Below are 18,398 nucleotides of genomic sequence, written 5' to 3'. Positions count from 1 at the left end.
TCCCAGACCGGGGCGCGAACCCGGTTCCCCTGCATCGGCAGGCGGACGCGCAACCACTGCGCCACCAGGGAAGCCCCCACAGCATTTTAAAATTTATTTTTTATTTTATTTATTTTTGGCTGTGTTGGGTCTTTGTCGCTGTGCGCGGGCTTCTCATTGCGGTGGCTTCTCTTGTTGCGGAGCACGGGCTCTAGGCGTGTGGGCTTCAGTAGTTGTGGCTCGTGGGCTCTACAGCGCAGGCTCAGTAGTTGTAGCGCACAGGCTTTGTTGCCCCGTGGCCTCTGGGGTCTTCCCAGACCTGGGTTCGAACCCGTGTCCCCTGAATCGGCAGGTGGACTCTCAACCACTGCACCACCAGGGAAGCCCCATGAAGTCTTGCAATTTTTATCTACAAGAGTTCTATCTTTTGTTCTGATGTTGTATTTGTATGTAGTGATCATTTTCAGTGTCTTCTGTCTCTTTGCTGTTTGTCAGTTAATGCTATCACAAAAAAGGGATGGGATACATTTAGAGCAAGATTTCTTCCTTGTCTTGGCACTGACATGATTTCACCTGATTGAAGTCCAGTAGTCTAGGTAGTGATAGGGCTCTGCTTAACAGCTACTTTTCAAATCAACAGTCGTCAAACCCTAACCCCCTGACCCCTACCCCTTTGTTTGCTATTACTGCCTTTCCAGTATTAAAGCATAAATTTTTAAAGTTGATAAAATTATGAATACTTTGCTTCCGGCTTAGCAAAGTAGAAAGTTAGAAACTAGAAGCAATACACTGAGTGATCTCAATTTTTGTGTGATTAACTAAATCGAGAAACCAAATATGCTACTGTTTAGAATTTTTTTTTTCATTTTACACATGAAAAATTCACTTTAAGCCACGCTTTTCATTTCCTTACATTGACTTGTGTCTTCACAATGAGCTCTAGTTATTTAAAACCTTTGGCACTGCCTTTTATTTCGGTGTAAAATTTAGTAAGGCCAGTATTTCTAAAAACCAGAAATTCCTTCTTCCTTTATGGACTCCAATGACAAGAAAATTAGTACTAGATCCTTTTTTCTTGATGTCAATTATTTGTGTATTTAAAAAATCCATTTCTGTGCATAAACACTTTTAATCACGGGATACTGTGACCATCTTGATTGAAAATGATCACCCTTATAGTAGGATGTCTTAATGGTATGTTAATTATCAACTACCAATTTTAATATGAAAATTGTGATGAATCTAAACCCCCAAATAATTAATTTACCCATCAACAAAATTCATCGGGCAGCTATTATGTGCCGGACACTATTCTAGTTGCTAGAAATAGAGCCGTGAACAACATACAATAATTCATGCCCTTGGGGAGCTTGTGTTCTAGTTGGGAAGTATAAACAATTAACAAGAAAAATGTATAGTACACTATATGGTAATAGGTATTGAGGGGAAAAATAAAGCAGGGAATGGGACTAGAAATCATGTCTGAGAGACGTGCAGTCATTGATAGAGTGGGCAGGGAAGACCACCACAGTAAGGTAATATTTGAGAAAATATTGGAGGAGGTGAAGAAATGAGATAGGATGATAACTAAGAGATGAACATTCTGGAAGGCAGAGAACAGCAAATGCAAAGTCCCTAAGCAGAAGCATGCTCCAGGAACAACAGAGGCCAGTGTGGCCAGAGGAGGGTGAGCCAGGGCACAAATTGAGGGAAGAAGGCTAATGGAGTAGGGGTAGAGATTCTCTAGGGCCTTATAAGCCATTTTTAGAATTTTGTTTTTAGTCCAATTGCGATGGGGTGAAGCCTTCATAAGGTTTTGAGCATAAGCATGGTTTGTTCTGACTGAGGTTTTAAGGGGATCATTCTGGCTGTTTGGGCTGAGGCTTGAATGAAGGGAGGCAGGGTAGAAGCAGGAGACCAGGAAGGAGGCAAGAGATGATAATCCATATGGAATTTCCGTGTAACTTTCAAAGGATTACTGTCTTAAGGAGTCCAAACATCAGAAATAACTGTCAGTTTTTCTTAAATAAGAGAAATATTTTAATTAGTACAAAATATAGATCAGGGAACGGTGCAAATATAGATTAAGCAGTGTTTGCTTCAAAAGTACACATTTATTGTCTAATAATAGATCAGTATGAAAACTCAGTTGTTTCCTTTATTGTATCACACAATCATCATAACCATTTACAATTATGGGTAGTTTAAATAACAGATAAATAAAGTAATTATGTAGGCCTCGTTACTTGAATATTTAAAAAACAATTTTCTTCCCCAGAGTTGTAAAATTCTATATTATCTTTGTTTTAATTTTACTTCTGTTTCATTTTTAGATTCGCATAATATTAAATCATTACATTATAACTTGGAACCATGTTGCTAAATATTTAAGATATATATTAAAAATCTTTAGCCGAGACTAAATTTTTTTTTTCCACTTTCTAGCCCAATTATTAATATTTAGACACCTTGTTTCTTTTCTTCATGTAGTTTTTGGTATCTTTTCTTGTACACTACATTTTACACAATATTTGCTTTTTATGGTTAGGAATCAAAATATGTACAGAGTCCAATTTTGTTATAAGCGTTAAAAATTGTGATCACTTTGAGAACTTTGGTAAAAACCTCAGTTATTGGCAGAATAGCATTCCCCAGATCAGGAAATAAGGGAATTAGGATTATGTGTGACGGTGGACAAATTCACTAATTAACAGCAGCCTTTGAGAGCAAGAAATAACTCCTTTCAATCTTAGATTCTCTGGACCTATTTACCTTTCGTTTTCCAGCTGTGAAATTTTGAATCCCTGATGTAATGCTAACGATGCAAATTAGCAATAGAATTGCAGGTTTTTAAAGTCCCCATGCTGTAAAACAAAAGGCAGGAATTTGGAAAAGACCATTCACAACTCTTTCGGTTTTGGTCTGCTTCTAAGTTTGCAATTGCATAGTTTATTAAAGACAGAGGACTGGAAGGAAGGCCCACGGGTTGTTCTAGCACTCAGCAATTCTCCTATTTTAAATGTAATGGATAGTTTTTTTCCTCGTATTTACTGTAAACAATAACAGATATGCTAATGAATAGCACGTGTTCTTGAACTATAAAGTGATTTTTCAGATAGCCATTTACGGAGCATACTCAGGTGCCACAATCCCACCAGATCTTTGAGCATACAAGCAAAGCACACACGACCTCGCCTTTTCCTTTTTCCTTTTGCAAAGCGAAAGGCACTAGACCTGTTCACGTGATGCGAGTGACATCAGACCCTACCAGGTCCCGTGACCGACACCCAACCTTCCCACTACCCCGCCCCCGCCGCCAGAGCAGGAAATCTCGCGAGAAACCGCCTTACTATCAGAACTCACTGAGGTTACAGGGGAGTTTGCTCTGTGGGGAAGGTGAGGCCCCGTGGCGGAGTTTTTGCTTTCATTCTGTTAACATTCATGGCCGAAGCAAAGGCCTTTGGGGATTGCCAGAGTCTGAGCAACCCAACCTAGAAAACGGCGGGGGGACGTGGGAGTGAGGTGGCAGTCAGAAGTGAAACGTGGCACGGCGGGCGTCGCCCCTCGCCGAAGAGGCTGCGGGGGAGGGAGGAACCCCGCGCCGGGCGCCTAGGAGCAGGCGGCGTGGCTTCTGCTGGGTGGGCCCGAGCATCACCGGGAGGTGTGGGAGGCTGGGACCCTTCTCTGGAAACAGTCGACTACCCACATCCGGCCCCCGCTGTGTCAACACGGAGCCGCGCCCAGATGAAGCGCCTGCACCCCTCGCCCCTCCACCTAGGGCACCGCGGCTCACGCGCCGGCGGGGGACGGTCCCTAGAGCCCGGGGCCCACAACCGGGCTGGGGGGGCTTTGCGACCCCCGGCAGCAGCCCTCGGCAGTCCACGAGTTACCCCACATCTTCCCGCTAAATCAGCCCCACATTTAGGCAGAAGTCTAATTGCGGGTTTAACTAATTTTGACGTCTCGCCTCATTCACCTAAACCCTCTCCCGGCTTCTCCCCCGCACATCCTCCACCCACCTGGTCTCTCCCTAGACAGCTCTGCGCGTGTGTGAGGCTCGGGGAGGGAGGAAAGGAGGAATCCACGAAGAGACAGTGTTAGAGTCGCTAGCAGGAGGTGTGGGACCAGCAAGAGGAGGCTTCGCGAGGGAGGGGGTGCTGCCAGGCGCCGGAGAGGAGGCGGAGGCCTGGGGACAGCAGACGAGGCTTCGCCCGAGCCCAGCGCTTTTTCTTCCGCCGCGCAGTCTCGGAGCGGCGTGGGCTCGTGGGGAGCGCGAGACAGCCGAGGTGCCCGCGGTTAGGAGGCCGGCCCTGGCGCACCCCGCGCCCGCGCCTGCTGACAGCTGCAGCTGGGCTCGAGCTGTCCGCTCCCGGCTCCGCGGCCTCCGCCCCCTCGGGCTCCCTCCCATCCACCTCTACCCCTCCTGCTCCGGTGCGGATCGTTTCGCAACTGCTCGCCTCTCGCCCCGTGCCCGGCTGTTTTTCCATTTCCCGGTCCCTCTTCTTGAGTACTTTGCCCCTGCATTTAAGGAGAGGGGCTGAAAAGGGGGCGGGTGGAACGACCGGAGGAGAAGAAGGAAGCGAGGCCCGGAGGAGGAGGAGGAGGAGGAGGTGTTGGAGGAGGAGGAGGAGGAGGAGGAGGAGTATCGGCGGACCGTAGGGAGGAGACCCCACGCCACCCTTCTGGTCATCTCCCTTCCCGCCCCGCCCCTGCGCATACTCCCTCGCCGGCGAGCTACTTTCGGACGAGGAAAGTGAGGGCGGCCCTGGGTGACAGCGCCGCGGGACTAGTCCTGGGGAAGCCGCGCGTCTGCTCGCGTCTTGTCCGCCGCGCTCCCAGCCAGGGGTACAGCCCGGACCCAGGATGGCTTCGACTACAACCTGTACCAGGTTCACGGACGAGTATCAGCTTTTCGAGGAGCTCGGAAAGTAAGCGCCTTTGCCGGGAACCTTCACGTCCCCTTTCCAGCAGAGGGCGGGTCGCGTTACCCCCGACCCACCGGCCTCCCGCGTGGGGCGAGGGAATTTGGGAGACGGGAGGAGAGGGAGGAGGGCCCCTGGTGTGTCAGCTCGGAGGAAGGTGCTGTGTTAGTAAGAGGAGGGCACAAAGAAGGGGCAAGACCTTCCACCCCGGCTGTGGCCCATTCCGATAATCCTCAGCCCACCTTTTCCCGCTCCCCCCACCTTTCTGCACCAGAGACTTGGTGGATTTACGACCCCTGCAGTTGTAGCTGTCATCCTGAGAAGTGTGCGAGCGTGTGTGTGTGTGTGTGTATATGGAGAGGAAACAAGAACCCATGTAAAATGCAACATAGATCATGTTTTCTGTAAATAGAGATGCCGCCTGCTTCGCAGGCGTGTCAGCCGTACGACCCACGTACGGATGAGAACTCGCTGCCACAGACGGTGCCATATTTATTGATGCCGAAAGTTCAACTTGGCGTAGAGTCTATTTCGCGTCCAGTAGTTGTTCTGTCCAGGAAAAGGGCCACCCCAAGGAACTCGAACCCCTGTCCCATATCCACGATTATTCTTTGCACTAGATTACTCGCTCATCATCATCCTTCCTAGGATTTACGTGTACATCTTCGCATTCTCTGGGAGGATTTATTTGTACAGGCAGCGGAAAAGCCCTTTGGTGACCGGGAGAGAGCTTCCCAAGGGTAGCCCAGCGTTGTGTAAAACGACCTCCTACACCTGACTGGCAGAACTATTGTACTTGGTGATGTTAAGGAAGGGGACAGGAGACCTACTGAGAACCTGTGCAAAGAACCTAGAGGCCGAGCCGTGAACGTTAATTTATGTAGCATCAAACCCAAACCCTCTGTCGCTAGTTTCGAACATTGCTTAAGGAAGGGGCGCGTTTATGTGTGTGTTGTTGTTTTATACAGTTGAATTAAAGGACATGTAAATATCTTTTAAATGTAATGAAAATCATATCCTTATATATTTATGTTGTCTGCTGTTAAAACATGGAGAATATGTCGGAAGAGCAGCTTAATTCAAATCTCTCCCCTCCCCCAGCCCAAAACAGGGCACAGAGAAATCACCGTAGCAGGATTTGTTAAACCCCACACAAGTGTTCCTAAGACTTATTTTAATGAAAACAATCACCATATTTACTTACTTGGAGCCACATTAATTTTATTTTTTCCTACTAAAATAAATAGGCAGATTTTTTGCTGCTCCGCCTCAGCTCTGCTCTTTGCAGGGTTTCTTCCTGATCAGAGCATTTGGTGCTGTGTTAGCGTGAAGTGTAAAATGTTTTCAAATTTCATGTGCAAACAAGAGCCGTCGTAATTGGCAGTTCTTTTCATTTTGTTGGTTAATGAAATCTAATTTTGTTCTTCAACATTAAAGAAGGTCTCAGTTTCCAGGAAGAACGGTTCATTTTCTGGATATTACTATATGGTATACTGATATTTGACAGTTCACTAAATTCAATAAAAATGCTCAGGTGTGCGTTTTTTATAGACTATCAGAGCTGATTATATTGATGACCTGCTAATTATTGGTTTTCAGGGGGGCATTCTCAGTGGTGAGAAGATGTATGAAAATCCCTACTGGACAAGAATATGCTGCCAAAATTATCAACACCAAAAAGCTTTCTGCTAGGGGTGGGTATTTTCAATCACATATATATGTTACTTGTGTGTTTGTCATGTTGGTTTGTTCTGTTGTATGTTGGTTCTGTTGTATGTAAATATGTCATTTAGTTATAATTGTAGCCTTAGGTATCATATGACATTTTGCGATTATTTCCTTCCTGAATGCCTCGTGGTCTGTACAGCTTAAAAATAAATGACCAAATACAATTGTTATTTGATAAATTGTTATTAAAATTCTATCTGTCCTGTGAGTAGTAGCATAAATAACTATTTTAAAGCAAATAAATGTCACTAAGTGCATTTTGCCTTTAGCTCCCCTGTGAAATAACTTTCAGAAAAACCCTGGAATGGAAAAATGTAAGTCTCACAACTGTCATTATTCCCTTTTGCTTTTGAGAGGAAAAATGGGTCATAACTCAGTTGAATCATATATTTCAATTGTAGTTACACTTGAACTTAATTCATCAAGGTATATTTAACAGTAATGGCGTTGGGAGGAAAATTTTATGGTTGCTATATTCTAGGAAATTCAGCTTGATTTTGATGTTTCTGTGTGCAGTTCAGACCTTTACTGGATCATCTGCAGTAAGGCTTCTCACTCATGTAATGTATTTTATACATGCTTTATAACCGCAAAGGTAATTCATACTCATAAAATAGCTGTTGACATAAGCAAAAAACTTGGAGGGGCCTCATAGCATTCTTTTTATTTTGTTGAACTCGTGCAAAAGTACTTATACTGAAAAGGTAAGCATTCCAATTATTGTGAGCACGTGTCCAAGGTGTTTCCATGGGAATTTATGGCTTGATGAAATAAAAATGAAATTAAAATGAACAAAATGCCATAGTGTAGGTCAATTACAGTGACCTGGTTTATTTTAAGTAATGAGAGGAAAAATTCCATTAGGGTTACTTTTCCTTTAATTTGTCTTCTAAAAAGTGTTGCTTTCTAGTATCCTGGTGTCATTGTGTCTGTCTCTGCCATGATTTTTTTTTCTCTTTATTGCAGATTCTACTTTTAACGTGTACTTTAGATTTAGGTTGACATTTCAGTTTATTCGTTTAAATGGGATTTTGTTGTGATTTCCTTCACCTGATTGTAATGAGTTTGAGGACGGTCTACCTGTTAAAGTAACCCGCACCATAGATTCAGGACATGAGAGCTAATGAGAAGCACGTTATGCTCAATTATGTTCCCTTTCCCCACTTCTCTCTCCTCCACAGGAACATTTTTAAGGGTAAAGGAGTTGCTAGACTGTAAATGACATTTTCGTGTTAAAAAAAGAAAAAAGAAAAAGAAAAATGAAAAAGTGTAGTCAAATTTTTTTCGGTGCTTATATAATTTCTTCCTGTGTGCTAGGTACTTTTGGCAGGAGTGGGGTATCAGTTCTGTTGGAGGCATTACAACACCTATCCCATATCTTTCAGTGGCTTTACATTTTCCCTCAAAATAAATCAGTCTTGTGCTTCATTTTTACTAATTTCTTAGTTAGAATCATCCCTTTTCATCTACCACAGTTCATACTGCCTACACCAGGGTGGCAAATACTCCTGTCTCTGCTCACATACATTTAATTTTACTTCCTTCTGCCTCGAATGTATGGAAGATAAGTCTTCTCTAGCCTGATGGAGCTCCTTCCTCCTGCTACTCTGCTTTAGAGAACAATCTACTCCAAAGCCACCTTGCCCCTTCTGGATTTAATGATCCTTATTGTTCAAATTACATTTAGGGAAAGTAGTTAGGGTGAAGGGCTAACACGCATGCCTCTTGTTCTCCCTTTTTGCAATTTTCTTTTCTTGTGACTTTGGGCAAGTTTCTTAAACTACTGAAGGATGAGGTGAAGAAGAAGGTGTGGGAACTGGATGCCCTGGATTTAAATTATGATTCCCCTACCTATTATTTGTGTGATCTTGGGCAGTTTGCATATTTTCTATGAGCCTCAGTTTTCTCATCTGTAAAATCAAATAATAATATAACCCTTTTATAGGGTTTTTGTGACAAGTAAGTGAATTAATGCAGTATAGAACAATGCCTGCTATGTAATATGCATAAGTGACTATTAACTGCTATTACCTCATTGGGTTGTTGTAAGGATCAAAGGAAATTATTTGTGTGACAGAACTTGAAGATCATAAATCCAGCGGCAGCCTTGATTTAGCTGTGAGAACCCAGTCTGAATCTTGGTTCTACTGTTTAGTGTACTTAGTATGTAGATTTGGTTCGGTCACTTAACTTTTCTTGGTCTCAGGTGATTCTTCAGTAAAATGGGGGAAAAAAATCCCTATATGGTATAACGGGTTGTTTTGAGGATTCAGTGAATTTGATGAGAAATACTTCTTAAAAAGTGCAAAGTGCTGTGTCAATTTTACTTATTACTGCTCACCTATAAAATACTATTGTGCTTTTCCTTCAAAATGTTCATTTTATTTTATATTGTCACACCAATTAGAGTTGTTTATAGAATATTTATACCTTTGAATGTATACATTTGTTAAACTTATACTGATAGTAAGCTGTAAGCTCTTAATGGGAGAATACCATGCTTTCATTTTTTAGTATCACATTCTACAGCATTGAGGACATAATAGGAGAGGCTCCAGTACAGAGTGACTTGTATCAAATGTGGCTATTGGGCTTCCCTGGTGGCGCAGTGTTGAGAGTCCGCCTGCCGATGCAGGGGACGCGGGTTCGTGCCCCGGTCCGGGGGGACCCACATGCCGCGGAGTGGCTGGGTCCATGAGCCATGGCTGCTGGGCCTGCGCGTCCGCAGCCTGTGCTCCGCAACGGGAGAGGCCACAACAGAGGGAGGCCCGCGTACCGCAAAAAAAAAAAAAAAAAAGTGGCTATTAAATAGTGTGTAAAGGAGTTAGATAACTAGTTCATTCCTAAGAACTATCAAATACTGGATGTAAAGAAGTCTGTAAGGTAGTATACTAAGAGCAAGTGCTTAAAAATATGAATTCTCCGACCCACATGCCGCGGAGTGGCTGGGTCCATGAGCCATGGCTGCTGGGCCTGCGCGTCCGCAGCCTGTGCTCCGCAACGGGAGAGGCCACAACAGTGAGAGGCTCGCGTACCGCAAAAAAAAAAAAAAAAAAAAAAAAAAAAAAGTGGCTATTAAATAGTGTGTAAAGGAGTTAGATAACTAGTTCATTCCTAAGAACTATCAAATACTGGATGTAAAGAAGTCTGTAAGGTAGTATACTAAGAGCAAGTGCTTAAAAATATGAATTCTCCTTTCAAAGAACTCCCTTCCCAGAAGATAATGATCCTAAAAAACTTGTTTTGCAGAAAAAAATTTAAAGTAATTTCCTTAAAGGGAAATGTAGAATGAAATGCAAAACAGCATTTTTTCACCTCAAGGTAATGACTTTTTTTTTTTTTTTTTGGTTGCAATGGCAGTTTTTGTGGATCATGTAACTTTTTGTGCAAATTTTTGTTTGTATTATTAGAAATGCCAGGGCTTCCCTGGTGGCGCAGTGGTTGAGAGTCCGCCTGCCGATGCAGGGGACGCAGGTTCGTGCCCCGGTCCAGGAAGATCCCACATGCTGCGGAGCGGCTGGGCCCGTGAGCCATGGCCGCTGAGCCTGCGCGTCCGGAGCCTGTGCTCCGCAACGGGAGAGGCCACAGCAGTGAGAGGCCCGCGTACCGCAAAAAAAAAAAAAAAAAAAAAGAAATGCCATACCTCTGTAAATCCAAGTATTAAGCCTATTTGTTTTAAAGACCAAGCAGGTCCTTCAACTGCATTAAATAATGTTCTTTAAGTGTAACATTACAACTGAGAAAGAAAGGCCATTGTCAGTACATCTAAGACCATGAGGGAATTGCCAAAACTTTGGCTACATTCCTGCACAAATTTGCACCTCCAACTATACTGTCACCCATGCATTTTTCTGTGCCTAGATTTTAATGGATTTCCAGCAGACAGTTTCAGTTGCATTTCCTCTCAGCTGTTAGTCACACACAGCATATTTGGGAGACTCAGAGTCTGTTGAAGAATTTCTTTCCTTTTGCGTTAACACGTGCGTGCAAAGAGCATTCATACTCTTTGCATGCACTCTATTCATACATTCATACAGTACTGATCAGATAGATGAGTACATTCATATATAATTTGGCTTGTTTTTAAAATAAAAAATAGTGTAGAAATGTTTCAGTCATCTGATATTTTATATGTAATTTCTGTCCTCTAAAAATATTTTTGTTAGCTAGGAATAGAAGGTATGCTTAGTAAATGGTGGATAGTGATAATAGAATTTTCTCATATTATTACCATGAGAAGTAGAAATTATATCATTTTGATAAGTTAGGTTAGTACTTAACAAATGCTAATTTGCCCTTCTCTTTTGATATTTTGTCTATTTTGACATTTTTATAACTGTAAGGTACTGTCAGATTTATGTAAAGTCCATGAAGGACTGTGATTGCAGTTCAGAATCCAGTGGACTGATGGTTCTGGTGGTAGATGTCTTTGGAAACAGTACATGTGACTTATTTCACATTTTAAAGCCTCCTTGTGGTAAAAGATTTTTGTATTTTTTTGATCATTAGAAACCACTTCTTATTACGTAGAGTCTGTGGTATACTACAAGTCATTGTTTTGTAAAATATTATAAATTACAATAGAAACTTGAAATAATATATGCTATTACAAGTATATTTTATCTCTATTGCTAAAGTTAAAATGGGGTTTCATTTTATATTTCTGTAAAACTTCAGATATAATGCAAGTAAACTTTGATTTTGCTAGTTTTGTTTATTCCTAGATTGGTATTACTAGAACATGAATCAGGACTTTATAAACTGTTTTGACCATGTACAGAAAATTAGGTCTCAGCTGTGAAATCTGAATATTGCATGTATGTCCCTAAGTAGTCTTTATTTATGTTAATCTTATATATAATAGGGATGGCAATAACTAACTCTTGCTACATTGTTTTCTCTTTTTGGCATCCAGGCAGTCAAGAAATTACTATAATTTCTCAACCTCGTGGTTACTTGTCTTGATTTGGAAGTAGAACTGAGACGATATAGGTGAATCAAGTTGTTCTGGTTATACATTATTGATTTGGCAATTTGGAACTAATTGGGCAAATGATACTAACTTTTGAAAAGTTTCTTGGCTCAAACAATATTTTCAGAAAAAATTAGTAAATCATTTTATTTTTGTACATGGAATCTCTACAACTCTTCAATTATTGAGACCCAAAGTGGCATGTATCTTCCTTATCATTTTAGTGTCCTTTGGTTATGTTTAGTTGTATTTACATTTACATAGGCTTTAATATTAAGTATTTTTCTCTTTGGTGAATAAAAATATTATTGATATTCCAAAGTAGGAGATAGAAAATAAACATGTATATCTATATTTCCAGGAAATAATGAAAATACTTTAAGTATTCCAGCATCATTAAATAAGGCAAACTTAAGGAATGTGGTTGTCAGGTACTTCACTGTGATGGTTAATAACTAGTGTAACCTCTACCTGACGGATCATTCAGTAGGAATTGAACACCCTGAGAACCTTGATTGTTTATACATTTAGATTAATACTTTTCATTTCCATTGAAATATTGAATCAATTCAATATAAAAACTAAAATTTAGTAATTACTTTTTATGAGTTTTTTCAATGTTAACAATCATGAATTACTATAAAGTACATAGTAGGATTTTCTTGGACATTTAACTTCTTTTGTTAACTCAAATTTTAATTAATTTTTAAGTCTTTTCCTTGGGCTCATACTGAGGTAGGCCAACTCCTAATGTCTCTAGGGCTGGGTCAGTATTTTTTTAAAAAGTAAGTACTCATTTATTGGGGTATAGTGTGTAGAGTTTTTTTTAAATAAATTATTGGCAATTGGTTAATGATTGTTTACACGGAAGGCTATTTTAAAGCTTTTAAATTATAGTAGTATCATTTAGTAAATTGTACTGCGATATATTAAATGGAGACTTAGCAAAAAAGTTTTACTCTAAAATATAATACCTTTATAATTTATATTTTATACTGCTTTATAGATTACTAAGCACATTCACAAAGGTGACCTCATTTTATGTTTTTATTTGATAAATATTTAATGATTAAAATTATTAAATTTTACACATCTGCACAAATAGAGAGCACAGAAGACATAAATGGTGGTATAAGTCTAGCATGAATAAAGTGCTGTGGATTTTCAAAGGAGGGAAAGATTATTTCTGCCTAGGGAAATGAAGGAAGGCTTTTATATAATATGGATTTAAATAAATTTTTAAAACCATAATGCAGATGGGGCTCAAGTACCACAGTCTAAATAAACAATTTGGAGAGTGTTCAAAATAGTTTAGATAGCTGATTATAATGAAAATGTTATTTTATTCATATGGTATGTTTATTGCAACTATTAGAAGTTATTTTTGTAGTAGGAAATTTTTTAGGTGACAAAATTCTTATGATTCCAGTTAAAGTAGATATCACAATACTTAAGGTGAATTCATAGACCTTTCATCTGCCATAACCTGTCTCTTACTCTAGGATGGGGAAACTGGTAGGTTTGGAGGGGAGAGAGCACAGCTCTGTTTGTTGTTAGGTTTTGATTTTAAATATCAACTATTATAATTATACACAGTCACAGAACAACATCACCATTGACTTTTTTTAGTTAGGTGAACCCTTTTCTAATACTACAATCTCCTTTTAAGACACTTTATTTAATCCACACTGCAGCATGCAGATAGACAATGTTATCTCCATTTTTAAATAGAGTTACTGAGAGTTACTCTGAGTTACTAAGAGCCTCAGTGTTAGTAAATGGTAGAATCAAGAATTTCAACCCAGTTTTCTCTGGCTCTAAAGCCTGGATCTTTCTGTCATCACATCCCATTGATTGCTGTTACAGAGAACTTATCTTAACCTTTCTGTACTGATCTGTATGTGCTTGACTCATCTCCCCACTAAACTTCCGGTTCCTTTATAAAAACTATGCCTTATATACATCTTTATATTCCCAATGCAATGTATGGAACTGAGTATTTATTGGGGGAAGATACATTTGGGGTTCCAACTTGTGAGAGAAGATAGTGTTTTAATTGCTGCAGTAACATAAGATCAAAATGAAGTTTCAGAAAGCCTTGCCATGCTCTTTTGCGAAAGGAAAACAATGCAGTGAAAAATCTTTTTAAAATGGTAGGAAAGGGGGCTTCCCTGGTGGTGCAGTGGTTGAGAATCTGCCTGCTAATGCAGGGGAGACGGGTTCGAGCGCTGGTCTGGGAAGATCCCACATGCTGCGGAGCAGGTAGGCCCGTGAGCCACAACTACTGAGCCTGCGCGTCTGGAGCCTGTGCTCCGCAACAAGAGAGGCCGCCATAGCGTGAGGCCCGCGCACCGAGATGAAGAGTGGCCCCCGCTCGCCGCAACTGGAGAAAGCCCTGGCGCAGAAACGAAGACGCAACACAGCCAAAAATAAATAAATAAATTAAAAAAAAAAAGTTAGGAAAATGATTACAGAAGAATGAAATATTTTGGTGAACTTAATTCATTAACTGATTAACATAAAGTTCCTAGGATTACTTCTAAATGATTTACTTAAAACTCAGCCCTTAGCCAAAGCTCAGAGAAACCTGCTCAGAAGAGCATTCTCCTCTGCCTCATCTTGTTAGACCAGTGAAGAATGGAAGACAAATGTGTGTTCCGTTGTTTCTTCTTGGACAGCACTGTTGTATGTGTCAAATTCATACAGAAGTATGGCAACTGAAAGAAAAATACAAACTTAAGTTTTTTATTTGTTGGAAAAATAACTCGTGGGTATAGCAAGTTGTATAAAGATGTATGTGTAATATTGTTGTGTAATATTGTTATGTAATATTTATATACAGTTAATTGTTCTACCTAAGGTTCTCTACTTTTTGTTAGATTGCACAGGGATTTAAAAAATTTTTACATAAAATTTGATATATGCAATTATGCATATTTAATTATAAAACAGTAACCAAGCACCTAGTAAACCTCCACCCAACTTAATAATTAGAACATTCCCTTTACTTTTGAAGCTGCTTGTGTGTTCTTGCTGATTCCCATCCCTTGCCTCATTCTAAGAGTTAATCAGTATCCCTAACTTTTTTGGGAGAGCTACCTCTTTTATTTCCCTATACTCTGGGACTTTTTAATTAACTGGTTGATCTTAGTCGATGAATCAGGTGCCAATGGAAAAACTATGCACTTATTATCTAGGTAAATTGTATTTGATTTTGAGTTGTATGTGTATAAATCATGGAATAAACTGCATTAATTCTCATATATTAGTATATAATCTTACCCTCTCCCTTAAGGCTAGGGAAGCCTTAAATTATTTGGAATTTTTTTAGTAACAAATTCCTTTTGAAGAAATTTCATTTTTGATGATGTGTACACATTGAAATCAGTAAGAGTAAGTTGTATAAAACTAACTTATTAAAGGTAAATGTAGTAAGTGAAAATCAGATTTTTATTCTGTCTTATAGGGAAGTTATATAGAGAGTTGAGATATGCCACATTATGGCATTAGTGTTTAAATTAAAATTTGATGTTTTGGTAAAGAAATACTTTTGCAATTTTTGCAGGCTATGTTATAGATAACTTAAATTTTTGCTGAAGTGTATTCACTAGTAATCCAGGCCCAAATTCTCCACGTCCCCATGGACTCACCAATTTTCCCCTTCTGTGAATGGCACCATAATTTCCCCAGGCTTTCAAGAAGGCTTAATTCCTTTCTTTTCCTTAACCAGTCTTTTCCTTAACCTATCTCAACTCCTTTTCCTTCTCTTCTTTCTCACCATTCTACTTTGAGCTTTCTTTTCCTCTTAATTCATCTCTTTTAAATAGCTTCTTACACAGGTTTTCCAGCTGATAGTTGCAACATTTTTTATTCATTTAGTCAGCTCATCATTAGACCTCTAAGTACCCACTGTGCTGAGCATTTGATCAGATCTAGAGATGGACGTGAAAGGTAGAGATTCTGCCCTCAGGTATTTCATGGTCTATTAATGTGGATGCTGGTCTGGTAAATACAGTATACGGAGCTTTTAAGGGCTGTAATAGAGGTATTCACAGGACCTTCAACGGAGATACGGTTGGAGGTGGTTGGTATCACAGATTTCATGAAGAGATTTATGTGTGAGATTGTGTTTAGAATGATAAGTGAGCCTGTTAGAAAAAAAGGAGAAATGGTTGGCTAGGCAAAGTAAAGCAGCATATTCAAAGGAAGGGAAAAAGTCCGGCTCCACCCTGCAGGTGGAATGAGTACACCTAGTACTGTTGAACTCCTCTCTCCTTTAAGACCCAGTTCAGGTGCTGCTTCCTCCAGGAAGCCATCCCTGACTTCCTCTCCACCCCTCCTTCTCTTCTCTAGCCAGATGTGATGATTTTTCTCATCCTTTGAGTAGCTTTTTCATGTTTCTTTAGGAGCGTGTCACATCTCTCCCCTTGTATTGCAGTTATTTATGTTGTAGCTTTCAAGCATCTTGTGGACATTTTTAAACTTATCTTTGAATTTGTGCCTGGCACAGTAATTACAATATTGCATATACTTGTCAATGTTTGTTGAATGAGTGGACAAATGAATGGGTGAGCAAATAAGATTCTGTCTTTTGAAATAGACCTCTGATTAACAGAGTCCTATGACAGATAAAATAAATGAAAATTGAGCTAAGGTTTCATGTCAGGTGGCATTCCCTAACTGAATAAATTAATTCCCAATTATTCACAATTCCCTAATTATTCCATTAGCTTTCAGATGACAGATTATTCATTGGAAAGAATTTTGTATAATTCAGTAAATTTTTGAGCAACTACATACAAATTCTCATTGCTTTTCTTTTTTAAACCATGTAAAGTGGCTCAGTAATAAGGGGTGACATTTTCATTGTCTGTGTGTCCATCAGTATCACTTCAGTAATGTCAGATTCATGTCATCATTAAATTTTTTTTTATGGTTATTTCTTTAAAATATAAATTTATTTATTTTATTTATTTATTTTTGGCTGCTTTGAGTCTTCGTTGCTGCACGCCGGCTTTCTGTAGTTGCGGTGAGCGGGGGCTCCTCTTCGTTGTGGCTCGTGGGCTTCTCATTGCAGTGGCTTCTCTTGTTGCGGAGCACGGGCTCTAGGCACATGGGCTTCGGTAGTTGCAGCACGTGGGCTCAGTAGTTGTGGTGTGCAGGCTCTAGAGCTCAGGCTCAGTAGTTGTGGCTCACGGGCTTAGTTGCTCCGCGGCATGTGGGATCTTCCCGGGCCAGGGCTTGAACCCGTGTCCCCTGCATTGGCAGGCAGATTCTTAACCCCTGCACCACCAGGGGGGCACGAACCCGTGTCCCCTGCATCGGCAGGCGGACTCTCAACCACTGTGCCACCAGGAAGCCCTAAATTTTTAAAACATGTTTGGATTTTAAAATTTTTGATCCATTCTCCAGAAGTGGTTACTTTTTCACTTAGCTTTTAACAAAGCTCACTGTAAAAAGCATTTTGGTGATACTTTATAGAGTTTTGGATGCACAAATCATGGATATTATTTGCTTAGAGTAATTATTTGATTTTTTAGTAAAGGCAGTTAGAGGCCAGCTGTTGTAATTGCTGTGTCTGTCAATTCTGAAACTTGGTGGAAGGACTGGGAAGTGTACTTGTTTCAATATTGGAAAACAGAACACATATTTTAGAGCACTTATTTGTGTTTCCTCTTCAAGGAACTTTTCTTGTGTGATATGTTACAGGAAATTGGGGATTTCACAATTCTATAACTTTACAGTGTATATCATATATATATTTGAGAAAATATGCTCTTTTCATAAAAGCGTTTCAATCATATTTTTAAATGGCAATTTAAAGGCCAGATGTGGCAGAAGTGATTTGTGAAATTAGTTCAGCTGAACATTCTGGCCATTTTGTAGAAACTTTATTTATGATGAATCTTTTATTATTTTAGTAAAGCAAATTGTATATGCTTTTATATTAAAGATTATATATATATTCATATTTGTTACAGAGAGAAATGTACACTTTGGACATACCTCTGAAATACTTTTTAAATTATTTATTACCAACTTGGATAAAAACATTTAAAAATTATATAAAAATATATATTCTAAATACAGAATTGGGGAAGTACAGAAAAATAGAAAGAGGAAGACACATTCAAAGTTGTTACCCCAAACAATCACTGTTACTATTTTGTTTTCTTTCTTTTTTTTCTTCTTAATTTGTCAGAATACTAGACTAAAATACACAATTTTGTGTCCTGCTTTTTTGCTTAATATTATAAAATTTCCCTATGTGACTGCAAATCCTTTGAATTACACTTCACTAAGTAAAACATCAGTTTTAGTATTGCTAGTTTTTAAAAAAAGTTTTGTTCTTTGCTATGATAAATGACATGATAGTAAACATTGTTTTGTAAAACTTTTTCATATTTCTAATTCTTTTCTTAGGGGATATTCATAAAGGAGAATTAATGGGTTAGAGGATTGAATTATCAAAATTCTTGATAAATGTTGCCAGATTGCATTATGCAAATGTTGTACATTTCCACCAATAACATTTAAGTATGCTAGTAAAACTGAATTTTGGGAAGCATGATTCTAAATTTCAATTTCAGTTTAACAAAAGAACGGTTAACTTGTTCCACACCCCCTGCTAGATAAACAAAAGTACAAAGATAAGGTCCTTCATTTCAAGGTGAAATAGATGTGGAGTCAAGTATATTACCAGGCAGGTTGATAAGTGTCACAATCGAAGTATATTATCAGGCAGGTTGATGAGTGTCACAATGGAAGTATTTACTCATTCTGGGGTATAAGAAGGT

General features: G+C 39.6%; 1 protein-coding gene across 33 annotated transcripts in view; it reads left to right on the top strand.

Moving 5' to 3' along the window:
- The window catches only part of CAMK2D (calcium/calmodulin dependent protein kinase II delta), a 321,127-nt gene that overhangs the window by 8,200 nt on the left and 294,529 nt on the right, over nt 1–18,398 (top strand). For 15 of the 33 annotated variants that reach the window (XM_024119157.3, XM_028492218.2, XM_028492226.2 and 12 more), the window contains exons 1-2: nt 4,638–4,907; nt 6,501–6,595. In XM_024119157.3, the coding sequence (XP_023974925.1) occupies nt 4,843–4,907; nt 6,501–6,595 (160 nt within the window). In that variant the 5' untranslated portion in view covers nt 4,638–4,842. Of the gene's footprint in view, nt 1–4,634; nt 4,908–6,500; nt 6,596–18,398 lie in introns of those variants that run through there. The other 18 variants (XM_028492217.2, XM_028492222.2, XM_028492215.2 and 15 more) reach the window with 5 other exon arrangements.

This window comes from Physeter macrocephalus, chromosome 7 (assembly GCF_002837175.3).
Source record: "Physeter macrocephalus isolate SW-GA chromosome 7, ASM283717v5, whole genome shotgun sequence".
NCBI lineage: Eukaryota > Metazoa > Chordata > Mammalia > Artiodactyla > Physeteridae > Physeter > Physeter macrocephalus.
Note: the sequence above shows the minus strand (reverse complement) of the source record. Positions and strands in the feature narration are given on the sequence as shown.